The following is a 22,271-nucleotide window of genomic DNA, read 5'->3' as shown; positions in this document are numbered from 1 at the left end:
TTTGGTCATTATGAGTTGCCATTTACAGGCAACAATAGCGTGTTTTAAAGCCAGAAGATTGCTGAAGGGAAGATGCATTTTCGGGGTGTAGTCAGAGCGAGCTAGCTAATTGCATGTCGCTATTAGACATAAGCACAGACGTGGAAAAAGTCACCCACACTCTTATTAGGGCCTGATTGATATGGATTTTATTTCGGATGATGCCAATTTGGCAAAATAAAATTCCGATAACTGATTTATTGGCCGTTAAATTTTTAAAAATATATAATGAATGAAATAAATTCTGTTTGCGTCCCTTGAAGGTTGCAACAATAAACTTCTATAGGACAGGTAGAACCTTTGAATGTTTTGCAATAATCTGTCGAAAGTAAACTTTATAACAGAGAGAAAAATCATAAAAAATGGCCCAGTTTTTCTCATTTTTTGGGGATGTGGAAGATGTTTGAATGCAATGTTCTTTGTCTTATGTTGCCACGTGTAAATATGTAAAAAAAAAACAAAAAAAAAAACAATCAACCGATTTATTTTACAGGGTCAAGTAAAGCTAAATTACTTTGAAAAAAAAAAGAGTTGAATGTGTATATTGAATTATAATCCATCTCCTGAACCCATCTCATTAAACATCAAAGGATCAAAGTTTTATGCTGGCGAAGGTTTTGACCCCGGAACACTTTATTTGTTGAGGCAAAAAGTTCAAATAAATGGGAGGTGGATCAGGAACGGGTTGTGTTTGACCGTCGGCCTTTCATTGTCCCTGCAATGTTTTTTAACTGGGACACGGTGCATTGCAAGGTAATTGAAAGCCTCTGTACGTTGAGGACTTTATTTATTTATTTTTTCTTCGGCCTGATTCTGCCAAGTCCACTGTGTGGGAGCACAAGTGGAAGAACTCACAAATGAATCCAGGGAAAGGAATGACAAAAAATTGTGACGAGTGTCATCATCATCAACCCTGACAGACGAGTGGGAGCCGAATCCCGCATGAGGCCTTGCTGCCAGGGTGCAACAGCGGGAAGAGGAGCAGTCTAATTGGCGTCAAACTCTCCTCGGCAATATTTACGCTGAGTCTCCCAGCTTCCAGCGTCCGACCTCGCACGGGATTTATGTTATTGACGGTGTAAGGGTTGAGTACTTATGCGCAAAAAACTGGGTTGAGTGTCACACACTTTTATTGTAACCTGCCTTCAATTATTGTCTTTTTTAAGAGTCGATATCAATGGTAGGAAGTCAAAAAGTACAACTACTTCTTTGTTCTACTTACCTGTATGAAGATTTTTCATGCATCTGCGTTGTACTTTAGACTTTTACTCTGGACATTTGCAGACATATACCTTGACCGTACATCTGAATTCCTTACTTGTAGTCACAACAGGTTTGTTACAAATTTCAAAGATGACATAATTGACTGTAAAACTGATTGGTGCATTTTAAGTTTGTACTTATGTACATTTCAGAGGTCGTACTTTTTACTTTTTCTTAAGTTGAATAGTATTTATACTTTTACCATAGTCATTTTACACAAGTATCTGTACTTCTACTTCAGGATAGAATGTGAGCACTTCTGACACGTTAGACCCAATGCACGTACTGTATCCCAAAATTTGATGTTAAAAAGATAATTATGCATCTGTTTGAAGGTGTTAAGATATGATTCCTCTCTGTTAGCTGGATTTGAAGGAAACAATGTAGAGTGCTGTTGAGGGTATTTCCTGCTTACTGTGATTGCGATCACCTTTGGTGACCCCTCGCCCCCACCACTTTTGGGACCCCTCCAGAGGACATGTCAACATCAGGGGAGGGGCTGTTGTCTCGAGTGTCTGTGTTGCAGCTGTTGAGGGACTGCGCTTTGCTATGAGTACTGTTGATCTCGGTCTCTTTCCTGGACATCTGTTTGCGCACTTGAAACAACGTGTGTAGTGTTGGGGTTTATCTTCTTCCTCCTTGGTTGATTGTCGGCCCCCCAGGTGTCTCTTCTGTTGTTCCCCCGCGCCGTGGGTCGGTCCCTGATCGCTGTTGAGCCCCCCTGGGAGGACCTCTTGTCTCGGGATGTGTGCACAGCGGGGGTTCTGGAGCTTGCCATCGCACCAGATGGTGGGTGGTGGTCGTTTGGTCTCACCTCACCACTCCCACCTTCTTCCAGCCACACCGGGTCAGATGTCATGTTACTTTCTTTGTTTCCGGGATTTGCATGAGAGGCGTAACTAACCGCCTCTCATTATCATATTGTCTCTATATAATCTCATGAATGTGTTTCTTCTACGCTTCCTGATTCAAATCTGGACCCCTCAGGAGCCCGAATCGATTCGTAAACTGCAGAAAATAAAAACCCCTCGAAGTAACTGTACATCGCCTCCAGCCTTTATTTGGATTACCAACATTCTCCTCGTCCGAAATTCAACGAACACGCGGGACAGAGGAGGCCGCTCTTCCCACAACAAAGGCAAAGTAATAAAACACCCCATGTGTAAATGTAGTATTTTTGATACAACTATTATATTGGATGTGATTATTTCCCCACATTATTGTATGTGCAAACACATCAACACTGACAGGTGACACTCTATAATGCTGACTTCAGCAGTGCTTGACTTGTCCATTTGTTTGGCGCCCGATGTGCTCTATCAGCTCGGTCTGTTGGCGCCTGCACTGAGTTACTGCCACCGACACAAATTCATTGACATTCTCAGAGTGCTCAGGCACCAGCATTCATCGTAAGTTATCACTGTAGGCATCTAGGAAGCCACCCTGGGTCTATTCAGCAGACTTCTCTCTGCACTGCAGTCTGTGAAGCTACACACACACAAGCGCGCGTGCGCACACACACACACACACACACACACACACACACACACGCACACACGCACACCCGCGGGCATGTCTGTAAATTCTGCCGGTCCGTCATTTGTCAGCGGCCGGGACACCTGTCCGTCATCCTGAGTGCGACATACCACCGGTGCACGGAGATGCATTCTAGTTGAGATCTCAATTAGCATTTCACGATCTGCACATGCTTTGTAAATTAGCTGCTATCTGTATGCTCTATTTTTACCAGTTAGCGCCACACAATCCTTTTGTAAATTCAGAACTGAGAGCATTGTTCAAATGTGCCATTCGGTTATTCAGATTGCACCAAAAACAGATGCCCCAACTCGAAACATGGGGCTGCAGTGCATCAGGCAATCCAGATGGAAACGGTTCAAGCATGAACTGCTGATTGGTTTATATTTTAGAATATAAGGTTCCAAATAGAACTTAACAAGAGAGGAAGGCGCTGTGCCTCCCTAAGAGTCGTGCACAGGTGTCATGAGTTGATTTCCGAATGTACCCCATTGATTGTCGCGTTTTTCCTCATTAAAATTAAAAAAAATAATAATGTGTGTGTATATATATAGATATATATCTATATCTATATTTTTTTTCTTTTAATTCTGATAGTTTTAATGAATTCTTCGTGGGTTTTTTAGCTTTGAGTAGATTTATTTTTTAATGCTATGATATATATATATATATATATATATATATCTATAGAGTCTAGCCTGTATAACATTCTCATACCTGCAGTAAACCAGGCGCGTCCTTGGAGCCACCTGTTAGCCTTGATACACTGCTTACTGGAGACTTTGTGGAGACGGGTTGATACAAGCTAAGAATCGGTTTAGGAGGCACTGAAGTCTCGAGGTCGCACAATAGTCTCGGTACCACCCTTCTGATGAAATAAATATGTCGTGTGTCCTTGGTGTGGGCGCATGGCTGTGGATCACGAGATCCACAGCCATTGTCTGTAAACTGTGGGTGGCCAGAATAGTCTGCAAATAAAACCTTCGAAGGGACTGTTCATCGTCTCCAGCCTGTATTTGGATAACCAACATCCTCACCAACCGAAATCAAAAAAAATATTGTCTACAACACACTAGCTGTTTTCTGTTTGTGTGTGTGTGTGTGTGTGTGTGTGTGTGTATACAATATAGTTTTTGCCAGAAAGTCTGACGAAAACTATATTGTGAAGCCACACACACACACACACACACACACACACACACACACACACACACACACACACACACACACACACACTTGCTTTACTTTTTGTACAATATAGTTTTTGTCAGACTTTCTGGATGGATTAATTACAAAACTGAGGCTCAGCTGTATTTGGAGGAAAGCCACATGCCACCACAAAGATGCCACAACTAGACAGGGTACAAACCATGAACTTTGGAGACTACATATGATCCCTGTGGGCACAATTATGTACTATTGAGGGACAATAACGGTCTGTACCTCTCCAGTATTTTGTGACCGTGTGTAGTTGTAAAGGCTTCTAATAAGACAGAATGTCCCAATGCCCCAATTGGGGTGGAGTTCACTGCACTCACCTAGACTCCTGTGCGAACAGCAGTCCACATGGACTACAAAAAAAATATACTCGATACTGCATTTGAGCAGGTGTACTCAACCTTTTTTTTTTTTTTCAATTTAATGCCTCGACTCTGCACAGCTATAGCGAGGCTCATTTACTATACAACCAAAGTGTCTTTGACTTGTCATTTTCTCCCTCATTACCCTATCCTTCTCTCAAGGACTGCTCTGGAGAATACAGACGCTCAATTAGGCTGTTCTGACCGGAAATCCCATCCCTCATAAATCACCTCTCAGGGCTTCTCCTGAACAGTGGGGAGAGCATCTCTCCAAGCAGGACAGCAGCTGTTATCAATCAGAGGAGTATATTGCATGGGGTAAAATATAGCCGTACACGATACTATGAATTCGGATCAACGAAGGAACAGCTGTAGTGTCATTGGCGAGTGAACAAGGACATGCAAACTTTGATTTGAATTTAACGTCACACTTAAAATCAACAGTTATCGCCAAACTCAGCTGCATGCTACTTCTATCATAACAATGTAATGCGGCCTACAAATGCATATCCTACCTTTAGGCGCGACTCAATAAAGCTTCCACAATGAGCTTTGGGGGCTGTTCCTTTTTTGGGACAATGTAAGTGTCGCAGCAAAATAAAGACCCACTTTTAACATCTTGCTACTTAACAAGGGCGCTGGGAAAACCTGACTCCTCATGCAGTGACAGCGCAATCCCTCCATATGGGGTGGGTAATCTCTGTAATGAATCATTAGCATTTGATTTGACTCCAAGGCAACCAAAAGAGGGAAACGGAGGGGTGGGGGTAAGGTTTAATTAAGGCAAATCGTTCATCCATCCCATGTGTGATGTGAACATCAGAGTCACACTGAGGAAGGTTCTTGCTCGCTCTCTTTGATTGTCAGCATCTGCTTTTTTTCATGAAGTGGCGCTGGAATCATTACTACACCACATAAATAAGTCAATCAATGGAAGTCAAACAGTGCAAATCACTTACGCATCAATAAAACTAACACGGTCTGAACACATAGCAGCTGCAGTGTGGATCCCAAAAATGCAGATTTAGATAAACAGAAATTGCTGGCAACAACAAGCCAGGAAAACCAGAGATGAACAGAAAGCGTTTACAAACTGCAAGCTAAATTTGACACCCTTAAGTACTCAAAACGAAATGGTAAAAATCCAAACACATGAAACTTAAAGTAGTCCAAAATGATTTGAGAACCAAAATACTTACTAAACAAGAATCTAGTGAAACAAGAGTGTCTATGAACATGGGAAGACATCTCGAAAATATCACTTCAGCATAAACAGTGAGCAAGGTCAATAAACCAACAAGAGATGAGGCTGTCCTTAAATACATGGCAGGCTTGATTGATTTTAGACTGTGTAACTATTTTGTGTGCATGCTGTAATTATTTTGTGTGCACAAAGTAATAGTTCGTGCACACGAAGTAGTAATTGGTCTGCACAAAATAGTAATTTGTGTGCACAAATAAGAACTCTGTGTGCACAAATTAGTTTAGTTTTTTTTTTTTTTTCTTCAAAATGTCATGTCTGGGGCTCTGTAAATATTAAAGGATAAAGTATTGTAAGGGGTGGCCCGGTGATCCAGTGGTTAGCGCGTCGACCTCACAGTGCAGAGGTACCGAGTTCAATTCCAGCTCCGGTCTTCCTGTGTGGAGTTTGCATGTTCTCCCCGAGCCTGCATGGGTTTTCTCCGGGTACTCCGGTTTCCTCCCACATTCCAAAAACGTGCATGGCAGGCTAAATTATCCCTACGTGTGAGTGTGAGCGCGGATGGTCGTTCGTCTCTGTGTGCCCTGCGATTGGCTGGCAACCAGTTCAGGGTGTCCCCCCGCCTACTGCCCGTAGACGGCTGGGATAGGCTCCCGTGTGAGGATCAAGTGGATCAGAAAATGGACGGATGGAAAGTATTGTAAAACAGTCCAATGTAATCCATATCTTTATTGTTGTATGGGTTTAAGGGGAAGTCAATTCCAACATTTTTTTAAATTTTTTTTTAAGAAGTTCAATGCAACCCTACTAGTCTCAACACGGATTCTCATTAATACTGTATATTCGTGGAATATGAGTTAAGTTGTAAAATCCACCCGTTTTTGTCCATCTCAGGGGACGGCAATTTTGCCATTTTCTTAATGACCAATCGTGGCTCTCCTGTTTTCTGCCATGATTGGTCATTACCTGAGTTTTGAGCAAATGTGATGTCATTTTCGGTGGACAGCAACTGGCAAAAATGGCCGCCCCTGGATTTTGTTGCTTAACTCATGTTCCACAAACGCAACACAAATCAGAATGCCGACTTTAGACTAGTGGAGTGGCAGAGAACATATACTGTAACTATAAAGAAAAAAAATACATTCTTTATACATATATTTTTAAATAATAATCCGATTAATCTCCTTGAATAATATTTTGCCAACTATCAGAATCAGCATCTGCCTCCCAATATCCATATTGGCAGCACCCAAATTGTTGTATATTGTTCCAAAAATTCATTTGTACAAATAAACATGAAACATAGCAATGTATCTTCATTCTTGTTATTCTCTCTAAAAAACAACAAACAAAAAAAAAAAGTGATGTAGTAGACATGGAAAAATCCCTTGAAATTGCCCGCGGAGTGCCAGATTAAAGATGGCAGAGATTAGATGTTGCAGTTGCACACAGATGGTGTGCATGCTTCATCCACATCGGCTGACCTGCTGCCATTGCTGTGATTACCAACAGTGCGCTAAACATGTCACGACCGTACAAAAAAATGACAGAGGAGTCCAGTATTATTCCTGTGCAATGTTCATTGTACTGCTAAAAGACAGACAGGGTCTCTTATTGTGTATAATATATGATTATACTGGAATATGCATCAAATCAATTTACCAAGTTCTAGGATAAAGAGATTTAAGTATGATTATGACAGAAATTACAAATTTGTTTGGTGTTTGTGATTCAGACCATTACTGCGACTAAAGTATTTTTCCTGTTAGATAGCCTACCCAAGTGGACTTGGAGTTTGCAGTTTTTGTGAGCATTTTGACCTTGCCCTTAGCTCATCAAACGACATTGGAGCAGCATTGCACATGTTCGGCACCAGTTTGGGAAATTACATCAAAAGTGTCAAAATGTGTTGCTGGTTGTGTTACCTGTAGTCCCAGTGCTAGACATAAAAAACCACAAGCACAAGAGAGTCTCACATACTCAAGGATTTCTGCAGGGCTTGATTTTCCCCAAATTCCACAGTTGTGTCGGTTTACTTAACCGGATGGATGAAAGGTAGACACGTTGCTGAACCACAATTTTCCAAGAGATGAGGCTCATTTTGTTCATGAGTGATTTACAAATTTCAACTTGAGCATCAGAATCTTCTGCATGAAGCCTTTGAACAACCTGAAGTCGATATGGAGAAAGCTTTATCACAGTCCAAAGCATCTTCTGAAACGAGCTGTTGTTCGTGTTGCGTTCCAGGGCAGCCCCCAGGATAGACTTTCCCCGGCTTTGTGTGGACGTCCGCTTTGGGAGTTTGGTGTTTTCACCAATCGCAGTAGTAGCAGGCCTTCCGATGGTTAGTTGCTACAGAACAGATGCTGTTTCAATAACCTTGCAATTGATAGCCTAAATTGTAAAGCAGTGGAGCAGTGTCAGAGCCATTATGCTTCTCAAACTTGCAATGTACTACAACAGGAGACAGAGAAAATCTTCTTGCCAGGCAGCAATTTTACAACGCTGTTCCAAAGTCGATTGCTAAGGCAGGGAAAAGGGAATGGCATGCCCTTCCTGGCTGTCAAAAACGGATGGACTCACATCTGTCCAAATAATACCTGAAATGAAAAAAAAAGGAAATCTAGAGTGACTTTTGGGACACCCTGAAATTGAGACGTCAACAAGGAGGCTTTTTTTTTCTTAACAGATTCATTCAAACCTAATCGTACCAATATTCCAGTTGTTATTAAGATATTCCAGTTGTCTATTTATACAGTTGTGGACATGGTCGGCACTAGTATGAGGGGACTCAAAAGCAGCTGCTGGTGAAAGCAACACAAAGCCAAACATGTTGTCCCTCTTTCCACAGTGAAAATGTTGACTCCCTTGCCTGCTCATTAATCCCCATCGGCCCATGTCACCACTCGGCAAGGGGGGGGCCCAGATAACTCCCATTTCTGGCCTCAGACTCTCATTTAGCCCATACTTCACACCATTATTCAACCATTCAGCCATAAAGCAAATGGTATTTACCTCAAAGGCCAGAGCACCTCAGGCAGAAAACTAGGAAGCCAGGAGAGGAGAAAATAATTAACACGAGTATGAAAGTAGAGACTGACTTCTTTTGGAAGTATAAGCCTGTCATCAGTCATCCAAGAACATAACAAATGACTGAAATGAGCTGGAGAGGGATTTGACACAGATGTCTGACATCCCCATCTAATCCTTCACCACAACTGGAAACGCCTGGATGAGATGGACATGATTGCCATGGCAACACAAAAAAAAATAATAATCCTGCCAACCCCAAAAGCTGGGGTGATTGGGTTTGATTTGGATGTCAAATCACTGGCTGGCTGCCAAACAGTGACTCAATGAGGATGCTGGTAATTAGTCAACATCACGGGCAGGGCCTGCGGTCCATTATCATCCACAGCCATGAGATTCTTTGCCTTGGACGCACAAGCCTCTTATGGAGCAGGCGCAAAGCTTAGCCTCACGTGTAACGCTGGTTCCATCTGTTCTCATCTCTATATAGCTCAGCCTCTCTGCCCGTCATTTATTTTAATGCCACAAAAACAATTCCATCTTACCGGAGGGCATGTCAACATCTGGCTTGCAAAGTGTGCATTCCAAGAAAGGCAAGTCAAGGTCGGAGCAAATGCGCGGAGTGACCCGGATAACCTGGGCCACGAAGATCTCTTTGAACAAATAAGGAAGCAGACGATTGCTCTGATCTCCTCTGTTTTGAAAGAGAATAGCATACACGTGATGAGAAATTTATGCTCCAGTGCTACACAACTTTAAGTGAAGCATAGAAAGCAACAGAATGTGAGCAGTAGTTGAGTAGTTGGGTGCCTTTGTGTGTGTGTGTGAGAGAAGAAAAGAGCCTGTAGTGAGTACATAAAACCCTGCTAGGCCCCAGTGACATTTTTCCTTTCTTGTGCTGTATATGGATTATATCCACATTACAACCGTAGTCATAATCTGGCCTCTGGATGGCATTTGGTGTCACCTTAATCATTTCCACCACACTTCTCATCACACTTGTGACCACATCCAATATTGCAGAACTTTGACTGATAGGTAATTTGGTATGATCAACTTCTTCCTTTAACCACTGTATTTGTAAAACAAGACAGAAAAATGTGAAAATGCAATCTGCATTCATATTTCAAATTCGGGAGTTACTTCACTCACCTTGTGCTTCCTGAAATGGTTTCCATCCATCTAAAAGACACTGTAGCAAAATTTCACCCCCAAAATTAAACTCTCAAAGTAGATGCTTCACCTTTCCCAGGTAGGAACAAATTATTTGTTCACAGGCAGGCATTTAAGTTTCTTAATTTAAAAATCTCATTTGGCTAACCAAAACAGGAGCACCCACTGTGGCACGTAAACAGCCACTCAGAGGAATTCAAGTTTAGAATAAATAAGTTCCAGCGTGATAATAGATATAATCCTACGTCCTGTAGACGTGGCGTCTTGAGCGACCATTTGCGCTCCAGTAGACTAACATCATGGCATCTTATTTTTTTCCACTCAGTTTTCCTCAGGTTCACGGCATTTATCCAATGTAGTCCTTTTTATTTCCTTTTTTAAACTCCACTTTCACGTGACATCAATTGTAATATTCTGGTAATAATATCAGTTACTCATCCAAAAATGTATTCATACAAAATGCGCCTTTGATGTGCACCCTCGGCCACTATTTGCAGACGTAAGGTAAAAGCTCCAAAATATACAAGGAGCAAACACCGTCACACATCTCTGCCCAGCGGATGGGAATTTGACACACGACAGCACTTCAAAGCATACATGACTGCATGTGTTTGTGTGCGCCGATGTGAGTTGCATTTGTCATGTGCGCGCACACGGCATGCATGCCACAATAATCCTGCTACTCTAATGCAGGTTTTTAAGACCAATGAACACGCAGAATATTGGAATCTATGAGGTATGTGCCATCCCAAAATAAACAATCTTTTCTCGGTCACTCAGGGAGGTCTCTGACTCCTCTGTGATCACCTTTTATGATGTGTGTGGATGCTCCATTATTATTGAAGAATATCAGACGTAAATAATACAAATAAAGTACAAATTGTCAAATGTAAAGAAAATAGTGAAGTTTTAAAGAAGACAGTTTCGAAATTTTAAGCAGGTTTATTGGTTCCGAGACGATTAAAAAAACACAGACACAAATCAAATGGCCTGCCAAAGATTTCATTTTTTAATTCAGATTTGTTTTCATATGAATTCCGTTAGCTCTTAAAACAGATCATCTTTCTGTGGGTTCAATATTAACTTCTGTAAGCCTCTCGGATAATTTGATCTCGGGGCTGTGGGAGCAAGACATCACAGTTTTTTGTTTGAGTGCTCTGGTCTCTCATCAGGTTCAATAATGGACCACAGTGAAGGGAAGTGGTATTGTGTTTCAAGTCTTTTATGTCAGGAGAAGCCTGGCTAGACACACACAGCCTGACTTATGACCAGCGGGAAACGTTGGAGAGGAAGAAAAGGAGAGGGGGGGGGGCAACAATAAGCACTCAGAAAGGTTGGGGAGATGGCGAGCGAGGGAGCGAGAGAAGAGATGCAAAATGCAGAGAAGAGGCAGCTGTCTCGGAGGTGTGTGTGTGTCCTATTTTTAGTTTCCCTAATGCACATCTTCCAACTCAAACAGCTGCTGGAGCATTTGCATACCAAAACGCTTGAGTCCTGTTGTTGTTTCCTGCACACACCGCCAGTGGATTCCACGCAGCAGGGAGGCTTCCGCTGGCTCAGGTGTAGCTTGGCCGTAGAGGAGGATGAAGCCCCGCCTCTTGCTCCTGCGGTTGTTTTTTTGTTAGCATGAGTTACTAAGCGCAACCACACGACAGCGAGGTGCAGCGTCACATCACGCAGAGTGCTGCAGCTGCATGAAAGGGCAGGAAATAGCTTATGTCCCATGCGAGCATGTGAGTGGGACACAGCAGGCCGGAAGGGGTCATTAATGGAGGTCGTCAATCCCACGATGGGAAGCGGCTCCAATACTTTTTTTCATTTGTAATGTACAGTTGCTTCTTTTAGAGGCTGCTGATAAAAGAGAGGTGGTTAAAAAACACGGAATGCATTCTAAATACAGTTCGGTGAAAAAATAACCCAATCTGGGTCAGAAAGCGACCGACCCAAGTAGTGGCTCGGACCCTTTTTTTTACCCTAACTGGGTTATTTTTGACCGAACTGTTTTTAGAGTGAACACACAACAAATGCTGGGTTGTTTTCCTAACCCACTGATTGTGTAGCTGTGGATTTTGAGCAGACTGGGTTATTTGTAATATAAAGTGGGATAGAAATCGGTCACGTTTAAATTAAAAAATAACCCAATTTGGGTCAAAAAGGGACTAATTCTGTACAATCTGACCCGACTTCCTGGTTTATTTTGCACATGAAAAAAAGATGGGTCATTTTGCACAAAACCTTTTGTTTTTAATTTTTTTTTTTTTTAAAAAAAAAAAAAAACCATTAAAAACAAAAGGTTTTTTTTAAAAAAAAAAAAAAACCATTAAAAACAAAAGGTTTTTTTTAAAAAAAAAAAAAAACCATTAAAAACAAAAGGTTTTTTTTAAAAAAAAAAAAAAACCATTAAAAACAAAAGGTTTTTTTTAAAAAAAACCTTTTGTTTTTAATTTTTTTTTTTTTTTGTACAAACAACGCAGAAACTTGTCTGAAATTGATCGAAGTAGAAAGTTGGTCCCTTTTTGACCCAAACTGGATTATTTTTGATTTAACTGTTTTTAGAGTACGGTAGGTTGTGTCAGAAAGGCATCTGGTGCCAAACCTATCACACGAGTGACACGCTGTAGCAACCCCTGACAAGGGAAAGTTCATCTTCATCTTCAAAAAATTTGGTATTATTATTATTATTATTATTATTATTATTATTATGACCACAGCTATTTGAATAACCTGGTGACCCATTTCTTGGTCGCTTTAACACATCAGTAGTATCACAGTTTTCAAAATCTTGACCCAATGAGCTGAATCAAATCTTGAACCCAATTCGCTGAGTATCCAACATTGGTTCGGTACGTTTTGCACCGAGTGTCTAATATTTGGTTTTAACCCGGCAATTTTTAGAGTGTTATGTCTTGAAACATTCTTGGACCAAACCTCATCTGAGGTTGCCATGAGAAATTTCTGCAAACGTAGGTAGGGGGAGCAACACTACCCAGAAGTAAGAAAAGAGGTTGTTTCATTTATTTATCAAATGTAAAATATTTATAGGATTCAATCTACTGGCAGAGGACGACCAGGCAGAGCAAACTGTGGGTGGAAGAATAGCAAATGTTGCTTTATGGGTGGATGTTTAAAAAAAGCATTTGGTGGAGAATCTGCCTGCTGCTCCGCATACATTTTAGTCCTGAATTACATTTGCTGGGCTTTCAGGCAGTTACTGTAGAACTGAGTAGGTCAGCACACCGGGAGCCACTAATGCGTCACTGTGGAATCCTCAACTGACACTGGGAGTGGACACCCCGGCCGCATAAAATGAGTCTGCCTGTTTAGACACAAGAAAACTGCAGTTTTTCCCGTCGAGCCAGTTTAGCAAGAGGGCTGTGTTTTCCCTCAAACAGAAACTCCTTAATCTCTTTACAAAGTTCATCACAGGGCTTTGCTGCACATAAAACTGCTGCCTTCTTCGTCATTAATCTGCGCCAAACTACCATGTGAGAATTACACGTTGTGACTGATGTCGCATTCAAATTAAACTCCTGAAAAACACACGACCATCCCCTTTGACGCACATCTTCACATCCAGCAGACAGATGATCAAACACAAGGGGGGGCGGTTAGGAACTTGGGGAAAACGGGGAAGAGGCAATGCTGTGACAGATCACATTCGGTGACTTAGCAGCACTCTCTGAGTATGGCGCTATTTTACATAAAACATGAAAGCAGGAGAAGGCACTCCTCGGGATGCTGTGACTTGTGACAAAACATGATATTGTGAGAGACAGCACACCCAGCTTCGAGCGACCCCTGGGAGAACTCTACCCTCCCCTTCATGAGGAGCGGCGGTCAACTATAATGTATTTCGGGAGACACAACAACAACTGTTTTCCATCCAAAATAATAATTTAAAAAAATAATTAGAATGGAAATAGAAATATCTGTTTGAGGGTCCAACTGCCATACAAGTGAGAAAGGAGTTCAAGGGCCAGTAAAGTGAATTCAGACATATGTCTCTAAATACATTATACGTCTTTCAAGATAACACTGATCAACACATTTTTACTACATTTTCTCCTTTTTTTTAAAACAAGTACTTTAGCTTAGTAGCTTTTTGGAAAAATAAAATAATAACAGAGCAGCAACTGTTTAGCATGTCTGTCTCACAGTGCAGAGAACCCTCAAGAGAGGGTTCAATTCCGGCCTTCCTGTGTGGAGTATGCATATTCTCCCCGTGCTACATGGGTTTTCTCTGGGTCTCCTCCCACATTCCAAAAACATGCATGGCAGGTTAATGGAACACCCTAAATTGTCCCTAGGTGTGAGTGTGAGCACGAATGGTTGTTGGTCTATGTGTGCACTGCGATTGGCTGGCAACCGGTTCAGGGTGTCCCTCACCTACTGCCCGAAGACAGCTGGGATAGGCTCCAGCACCCCTTGCGACCCTTGTGAGGAGAAGTGGATTAGAAAATGGATGGATGGATGTAACAGTATATCCATTCATCTAATTTCAACACCCAACCGGGTCGTGGGGTCGGGGTGCTGGAACCGATCCCAGCTGACTTTGGGCGTAAGGCAGACTACATGCTGAAGTGGTTGCCAGTGAGTCAAAGAGCACGTATAGAGATAAACAAAGATTCACACCCACATCCACACCGTCACCGAATGGAAACGAATACCACGCTGCCCACACACCAGTCAGGTGAGTGTACCACTACTACTCAATCAGTGACGAATGTAATGAGATATTTAGTCTTGTTTATGAATTAAAGGGGAATCCATCTCAGAGGGTGATGAGCGCCACAGATCACCTGTTTTCCGGGTTTGGTCATGTGATGTTCACTGAGCAACTGTGATGTAATTTTCAGTACACAGCAACTGGCAAAATGGCCGCCCCCTGTGCTGGATAAAAAGGAGTAGATTTTTCTGCTTAATTCAAACTCCACAAATGCAATCTTCATCAGAATGCCATGTTTAGACTAGTGGAGGTGCAAATAAAATGTTATTGTGAAGAATAGTTTTAACTTGACTTCCCCTTTTAAGGGTTAGTTTCAGTAATCGGTGGATCTTTTTTTTGAAACTTAATAGCTGTAAATTCTAACGCATGGTCAAATCCGAACTGCTTTTATGGCATTTATAAAAACAGTTTTTCAGCTTTTATAGCTCAAACAACAAATAAAAATAACGCAAAAACTTGATGTGACGTTAAAAAAACAAAAAGACATTTTGAATTCAGTCAAAAATACATTTAGGAACACATCATTTCATCTCTGATTAAAATTTGTTGTTGAGCAGTGTGATAACATGATTGCGCCAGGCAGCTGGCTGCTTCAGAGCGCCTTGTTGTTGCAATGACTCGATGGGACATATTCCAGCCACTTCCAGCCACTGGAGGCTTTAGGTGGATATATTTTCAAGGCTGAAACATGTATTTATGTGTAGCCATCAAAAAAGATGCTTGACAAAGTCGATTTCCCACTACTCCACAGTAAACACATACATATCCACATATTACTTCTACACTTCAATTTAGAGGTCCCACTATATATCAGAGCCACTCACGTCATATCAGAGGTGTCTCAGAAGAGTTCAGGTTGACCTTTGGGACACTTATGTGTTTCCTGCCTCCTCTTTAGTCTTGATCCACTCTGACAGACACTCCATCACACACACACGCAGGAATGCTACAGTCAGTGGAGTTTTGACAACAAGGAATATTATCCATGAACTCACATCCAGATCTGTTTAGGCCCCCTTTCACTCAGTGCCATTAAACTCAGAGAGCCTGGAGAGGAAGGCCCTGTGTCAACATTGATATGACCATGTAAATAAGTCATGTGTATCTCTCTTTCTCGCTCTCTCTCTTGCTCTCTCTCCCACATGCATTTTTAGAATTCCCTGATTTCTGCTGACATGGAGAAACACATGAAAATTTCATGTCATTTTAAAAAATTCAAAAGGATGTTCTGAACTTTTGTAGGCAAGATGGATAAATGATTTATTCTCTTTGGACAACCAAGGGCTTTGGGGTTTCTAAACAATGATATGAATACAAGAGCAGAAAATCAACAGCAATTGCTACCAATTCTCTCACAACATTTCAATCTAATTGAGTATTTGCCAAATCTCATGTCAGGGTTATAATAGTTTTGGATTTGTCATTATAAGTCATTTTTATTTTGTTTTGACATTTTTATTTCGTTTTCAAATTCTGTTTAATTCATTTTTGGAGCGGATGAGTGAGATTTGGTAACGCTTTCGGGGGTTGGGGGGTGGGGGGGGTGCTTGGATTTAATTGAAAACAGTTAGTAACCAAACAGTTGAAACAGTTGGTTTGGTTTCAAAACAACACTGCTAAATGCCAGCAAATGACAAAAATACAAACTTCACAACACCTACAAAATAAATAAATAAAACTCAAAATACAGACACGACGAACTCTGTACTTGCTTCTGTTTATTGTCACTCCCAGTTGAAGTTTACTGTCAACTGAATCTAAGAGAATTGCATGTAGCGTATTTACCAAGCCACACAATTTTGCCTGGCAGAAATCGAAGTTTAAATGCAAACGGTGCAGCAACACAGGTAGACAGAACAATGCAACAAAACACACGAGCATATATTCTTTATTGTCTGCCAAAAACGACTAGTATGACTGACTTAATGAGCAGGTGTGAGTCTTCTTTGTCTCCATTTGTATGTTTGTATTATATTGCTCCCCATTGGCAAAGGTGCACACATGAGAAGGAGCTGCACAAAGAATGTATGAATTCATGTTGCACAAAACTGTATAATTCTTGACATCTATTTAATTATGTTGTTCCTGCATATTTGATCAAAGTACAAAACTGTAGAGTGCTCTTATTAAAAACAAGTTACAAAAAGTTTTTGTAACTATGTAACTATTTTGTAACTAACTTACCAGTCCTGGAAAGGACTGAACACGTTCATAAAGTATGCAGGGTCCTTCATGTCGGGCCACCATGACCCATGTTTGTGGTGGCCCTGCCAGAACCAACATCTTTATATTGTATTAGTTAAGCCTTTTATGAGAATACAGTAGTACTTCAGTACAATTACTTTTTTCATGCTATTTTCATGTGTGTGGTAGAGGACAAAAAAAGCAGGGAGACAGGAGAAGCAGGGTGAACATAATGTATTCACAAAAACACTTGCAGGGGTAGGAAAACTAGATTGAAAGCACCAACAAAGTCCTTTTTTTCCAGTATAAAATTTAACTTGATAGTGACCATTTGACATTTTATGATCTTTCCATCTTGTTCATTACCTATGGATGCAGTTAAGATGATGCGCAAAAAAAAAAAAAAAAAAAAATGGGCCCAGCGAAGTAAAAAGATCAGTGATGAGTGATTGACTGAAGTGTATAAAATTCAAAAGATTGATATATGTGTCAGTGAATTTCGGGTGGCATGGCACAGTCAAGTGTATAGCCCTATATTAAAAAAAAAAAAAAGAGTTTTCCATTTACCCGACCTGCATATTTTAGTATTCGGAGGGAGTTATCTGGAGAATAAGCAAATTGGAACCCTAAACCTCAGAAATGTGAGGCAGACGTGCTAACCACTACCCACTAGTTTGTGTAAATACATAATATATTTAATCCACGCAACTGGCTTGCAAATGGTTCAGGGGGTGGATAGATATTTAATTTGTGATATTTAATTTAATGTTCACTTTTACTTTCTCAATCTTAATAATATTAATTAAAAATATGGTAAGCATATGTTTTCAACGGCTATTTTTGAACAAAACAAAACAGTTGACATTCACTGTACAAAAGGGACCGTCGCCCATAATATGACAGAAAGATTTCAGGTGACGCTGCATGGTCAGTAAACGCACCAGCAGAGGGAGACCATGACATATGACAAGTGTGTAAACTGGTGCTATCTTCTTACATTCATCGATATTCTGACACAATACAGTACACTTAGAGCACGTTCTCGTCGACAAATTTTAGATTAAATTTTAAAAAGCAACATCGAATGAAATCATATGCATAAAACGCCTACAGCCTTACAGCTCGGAGAATGCGGAAATGGGATTACGTTGAGTTACATTAGTAAGTAAAGCCGAAATAATTAAAGTGTTATGTCATCTAGCTCTCACTGCCGAATTCCACTGTTTAGTCAATGACAGTGTTTAGACCGTCAAGGGTTAACGTCGACGGGAGTGAAATTCGATACAGCTGCTGAGGGTGCCCACTGCTAAGAAGCAGCCTCATACCTGTTGCTTGAAAACGTTTGTTTCCACGCTTGTCAGGTGCGTCGTGGTCGCCATTAGCCGCGCCGATTTAGTGTCTTGCCGACCGGGAGGACGTCATGGTGGCGGCGGCAGGGAAGAACTTGTCCTGATAGTGTGGAGTTGCTTTGGCCGCCTGCGGACGTGCATGTAAGTTGGACTGTAAGTGTTATCAGTCGTTATTGTTCAAACAAAAGCCCGTGCAGTCACTTTCACGGTGCCAGGTGAGCTGGCATGTAGCGTGGCAGCGGGTGCTGTACTATTGCCCATGTGGGTTTCGAACAGCATGTAATAAGCAGAAAAGTGATTGCTTTAAAATGCAACGTCACACTTATAACATAAATTGTTTTCTCTAAGGTGGCAGCAACAACACCTTTTCATTGTCTTTAAGAAGGTGGAGACTTTGGGTTGTTTGTCACATATGTGACTTACGAGAATGCACGATGAATAAATGAACAATGTTTAATGTATTTTGCTTTGTGGGTTAGTTTTAGGGTATATTTCATTGAGGCGGGGTAACGATGTGACAAAAGTTCCCAAAAGTGTCAGTCTGTCAAATTGCTACGTTTAAACGGCAATTTCAACCTGAATACAACGCAGCAAGAATTTAGAAAAATCGGATGATAGGTTCCAGATAAATTGAGGGTTTTATTTTGTGTTGGGAACAAAAAAAAAAAAAAACTATAGAAAATCTGTTTAAAGAAATATTTATAATTAGAGTAAAACAGCATAATGTGATTATTTCTCAACTAGGGGTGTTCCGATCAGAGTTTTAATTCTGATTCCAAAACCGATCATCCAAGCTTGACATCGGCAGATACCAGTTGTGATACCGATCACATTGATTAACTACACGTTCCTGATTCTGGTAATTTTATATGCCCATACGATATGTATCCCAATATAGTATAGATTCTATACTATATTGGGATACATATCATAAATATGTTCTATACTATAGAACATATTTATTCTATATAGACAGCACAAGAAAATAAGGGAAAAAAGTCATTAAAAAATTTCAGCCTCTCAAAAATACCATTGAAAATATCAAGTGGTTTTGTTGCCATTGTTGATGTTGATGTTGCTTTTCCCCCCACCCATAATATGAATCCAAATATCTCGGAAGTTCCCTCTTTGATACTTGCCTCACATGGTGGCTTCTGCATGCAGCGTCATAATGTTGCCACGTTCTCACACTGCAGGAATGACCCGTTTATCGCGGGGGTTACGTTCCAAAAAAAAAAAAAAAAACTGTGCTAAGTGAAATGCGTGAAGTAGTCATCTTTAATTTGTACAATTATTACGTATACAGTACCATACCGTATTGAATGAAACCAAAGATTAAGCCTTTTTTCAGGCCCAAGCATTTAAAAAAAGCCCAGAATATAAAAGTTTTCTTATAAACAACTGACAGTTTTTATAAATACTGTACAGAAAGTTTCATCGATATTGTGGGCTTTGTCATGGAGAAAATTTGGCAAGGTGTACAGCGATGAGGCGCGGAGACGGTTGACATGAGTCCCTTAGCTCAGGGGTACTGTCAGAGATTTTCTCGGACAAAGTTAAAGAAATGACTCGGCACACAGGGAAAATTGTCTTCAATATCGGTGGGAGGGGATCTCTGAGAGCGAACGACGGTTTAGTTGCTCCGATGATCACACTCTCGGCTCCCTCTCCGCCGGTTCGAACTTTTATTGCAAAATACAAGAAAGACACTGCCCCCGAGATTTGCATACCGCGCCCCCCGGTCCGGCCCCTCGGTAGTGATCTGATCTACCCGAATACACAAGTCACAGACTTTGCTGATGACAAATGTCCACCTGGGTGCGACAGCTGTTCCCAAACTGTCTTTTGGTATTCAACAACTCTTTGTTCCCAATTTGTTTATTCCCACTCTGTGATTGAATCTAGCCTTCTTCCATCTGTTCGCCCCCCTTGCTTTGACGTGATTACTCAAGAAAAGGCCCTCCGCCCAAACGGCCGACACCTCTGCGCTGAGTATGTCCAGACATGCCCAAATTAACCGAAACTTTAAACATGATACAATTTTGTTCATAGATTTCTCTATCAGGTACCAATTACGTCGATCGCAATCGACCGGTAGATCGCGGACTGGTCCCAAGTCGATCGCGAGGGGTGTAGAGGAGAAAAAAACCCAACAACCATTTGTGTGTCTTTGTGCATGTTAGTGATATATTTTTTGCGTTAATGTACACTGCACCCTAATCATCCTATCAGTCTCATTTTCTCAAAAAGTATTTAAAAAATAAAATAAAATAAAGCAGGTAAATCTTTAACCTATGGTGGCGAATGACCTGCGTCACCGGAAGTTGTTAGCGCTCTGCAGTCTGCAGTTGCAGCTTGTGATCAGAGCTGTTGCGCAATATCTTTTAGCGTTATCATTATTCTCATTCAGAGTTTGTTTCGTGTACAATTCACCGATGGCACAGGCAAAGAATAGGAATCTAGAGGGCCGAGGGAAGCACTTTAGAACGGTACGTGTGAGCTACGATAGTTAACAGGCTGCAAAAGTGCGTCGCATGCCTCCTGTTGCTCATCATGGCGTGCGTGTGTATGTGCGTGCGCGTGTACGGTAACGGGTTGTGTGTGTGTGTGTGTGTGTGTGTGTGTGTGTGTGTGCGCGCGCGCGTGGGTGCGCGGTAACGGGTTGATCACGGGAGGTTGGTTGATCGAAAAGTCGATCTTCGGTCCAAAAAGTTTGGGCACCCCTGCCTTAGCTGATCAGGATGCAGAATACAATACACTGTTTGAAAAAAAAATCAGTTTAACAGCAAAGCCGTGAAAGATGAACCGTGTTATAACAAGGGATTACTGTATACCCCCTAACCACCCCACCCCCAAAAAACATTTTCCTTCAAAACCAAACAAATGGAACGCTCCCTTGAAAATGCACATTTTAAAATGTAAACACAAACAGGCAAGACTTTTCATGAATCCCAACTCAAAGGCAAGTAGAGTCTTTCAGAAGTTTTAGCCAAGCAACGACTGGTTATTTACATCCAACTCGAGTGCTAATATCTCTCTCCTGCTGTCTTTTAGTATGGTGGATTAAGTGATCGAGAATCTGCAATCCCCACACAAATGGAGACGCTCTCCATAATGGCCTTGCTGGAGTGCCCTCTGTGTTACGAGCAGCTGGATGCATCAGCCAAGGTGCTGCCCTGCCAACACACTTTCTGTAAGGCCTGCTTGCAGAAGCAGGAGGCGGCACACTCGCAGATGTTCTGCCCAGAATGCAGAGCTCCCATCAGGGCCCGAACAGTGGAGGAGCTACCCGCGAACATCCTGCTGGTGCGGCTCCTGGAGGGTTTACAGGGGTCAGCGGGGCCTAGCCGGAACTCGCGCTACACTGTACCCTTTGCCAGGAGCAGTGGGACTGTCAGGGAGGGTCATTACAGAGAGCTGCAAGGCCACAAAGAGGTCAGTGTGCATCTATATGTAGCAATGTGGCATTGTCTAAAGACATGAAATATAAAATGAGGCAATTTGGATGAACCCCAACTTCACAGAGATTAAGTAAATGTGGCAGTCAGTGATCAAAGGCTGTGCTCTCACACTGCAGAGCGTGAAACACAATTCAGATGTTTTGCTAAATCCGATCTTATTATGTACTCGTTCACATTGCATTAACCAATGCATCCGTGATGTGACGCTCATGTGCTCAAAGCACGCCATCGAGTTACCAAAAAAAAAAAAGACGTCACAAGGTGTAATGTTTACGGAAGGTGAATATGGTCCCACCTATCGGGGCTCATTTCACCAATTTTCTCATATTGCCAGAGTAGCAAGGCGGGATGAGGTAGAAATAGTTTGAGGATTGCCTCATTCGCTGGAGATACAGACGCTCCCCAGCTAACGAACGAGATACGTTCCGAAGGATCGTTCGTTAGCTGAATTCGTTCGTAAGTTGCTTCAGTGCTATATTTTGTATGGAACGTATGTTTAAGGCTTATATAAGTATGTTTAAGGTTTATATAAGTATAATAAAATGAAGTTTAACTTACTTTTGGAAGATGTACTCGAAGGCTTCAGGAGATGATGGACGATTGCACAGTTTTCTTCTTTTTCTCATCATAAATGATGCAGTAGCACTGTATGGCATCATTCATTTGATTTGCAACCTTTGTGCAACGTTCAATATTTGGGTCTTGCTGCTCGAAGAGTGCGATGGCTTT

General features: G+C 41.5%; 1 protein-coding gene and 1 long non-coding RNA gene across 6 annotated transcripts in view; one reads left to right on the top strand and one right to left on the bottom strand.

Annotated features, from left to right (window-relative positions):
* Window positions 1–540: 540 nt before the first annotated feature.
* LOC109515769 (uncharacterized) overlaps window positions 541–22,271 on the bottom strand; it is a 23,596-nt gene continuing 1,865 nt past the window's right edge. Inside the window, exons 2-4 of the long non-coding RNA XR_002168249.1 lie at window positions 14,684–14,688; window positions 4,132–4,135; window positions 541–552 (exon numbers count right to left, since the gene is read on the bottom strand). This is a non-coding gene — a long non-coding RNA (uncharacterized LOC109515769). The remainder of the gene's footprint in view (window positions 553–4,131; window positions 4,136–14,683; window positions 14,689–22,271) is intronic.
* The window catches only part of sh3rf2 (SH3 domain containing ring finger 2), a 26,365-nt gene continuing 21,805 nt past the window's right edge, over window positions 17,712–22,271 (top strand). For 2 of the 5 annotated variants that reach the window (XM_019869704.1, XM_019869701.1), the window contains exons 1-3: window positions 17,714–17,893; window positions 18,094–18,222; window positions 21,136–21,516. In XM_019869704.1, coding sequence (XP_019725263.1) covers window positions 21,178–21,516 — 339 coding nt within the window. In that variant the 5' untranslated portion in view covers window positions 17,714–17,893; window positions 18,094–18,222; window positions 21,136–21,177. Of the gene's footprint in view, window positions 17,894–17,917; window positions 18,223–21,135; window positions 21,517–22,271 lie in introns of those variants that run through there. The other 3 variants (XM_019869705.1, XM_019869703.1, XM_019869702.1) reach the window with 3 other exon arrangements.

This window comes from Hippocampus comes, unplaced genomic scaffold, assembly GCF_001891065.2.
Source record: "Hippocampus comes isolate QL1 unplaced genomic scaffold, H_comes_QL1_v1.1 scaffold9, whole genome shotgun sequence".
In the NCBI taxonomy this organism is placed as follows: Eukaryota; Metazoa; Chordata; class Actinopteri; order Syngnathiformes; family Syngnathidae; genus Hippocampus; species Hippocampus comes.
Note: the sequence above shows the minus strand (reverse complement) of the source record. Positions and strands in the feature narration are given on the sequence as shown.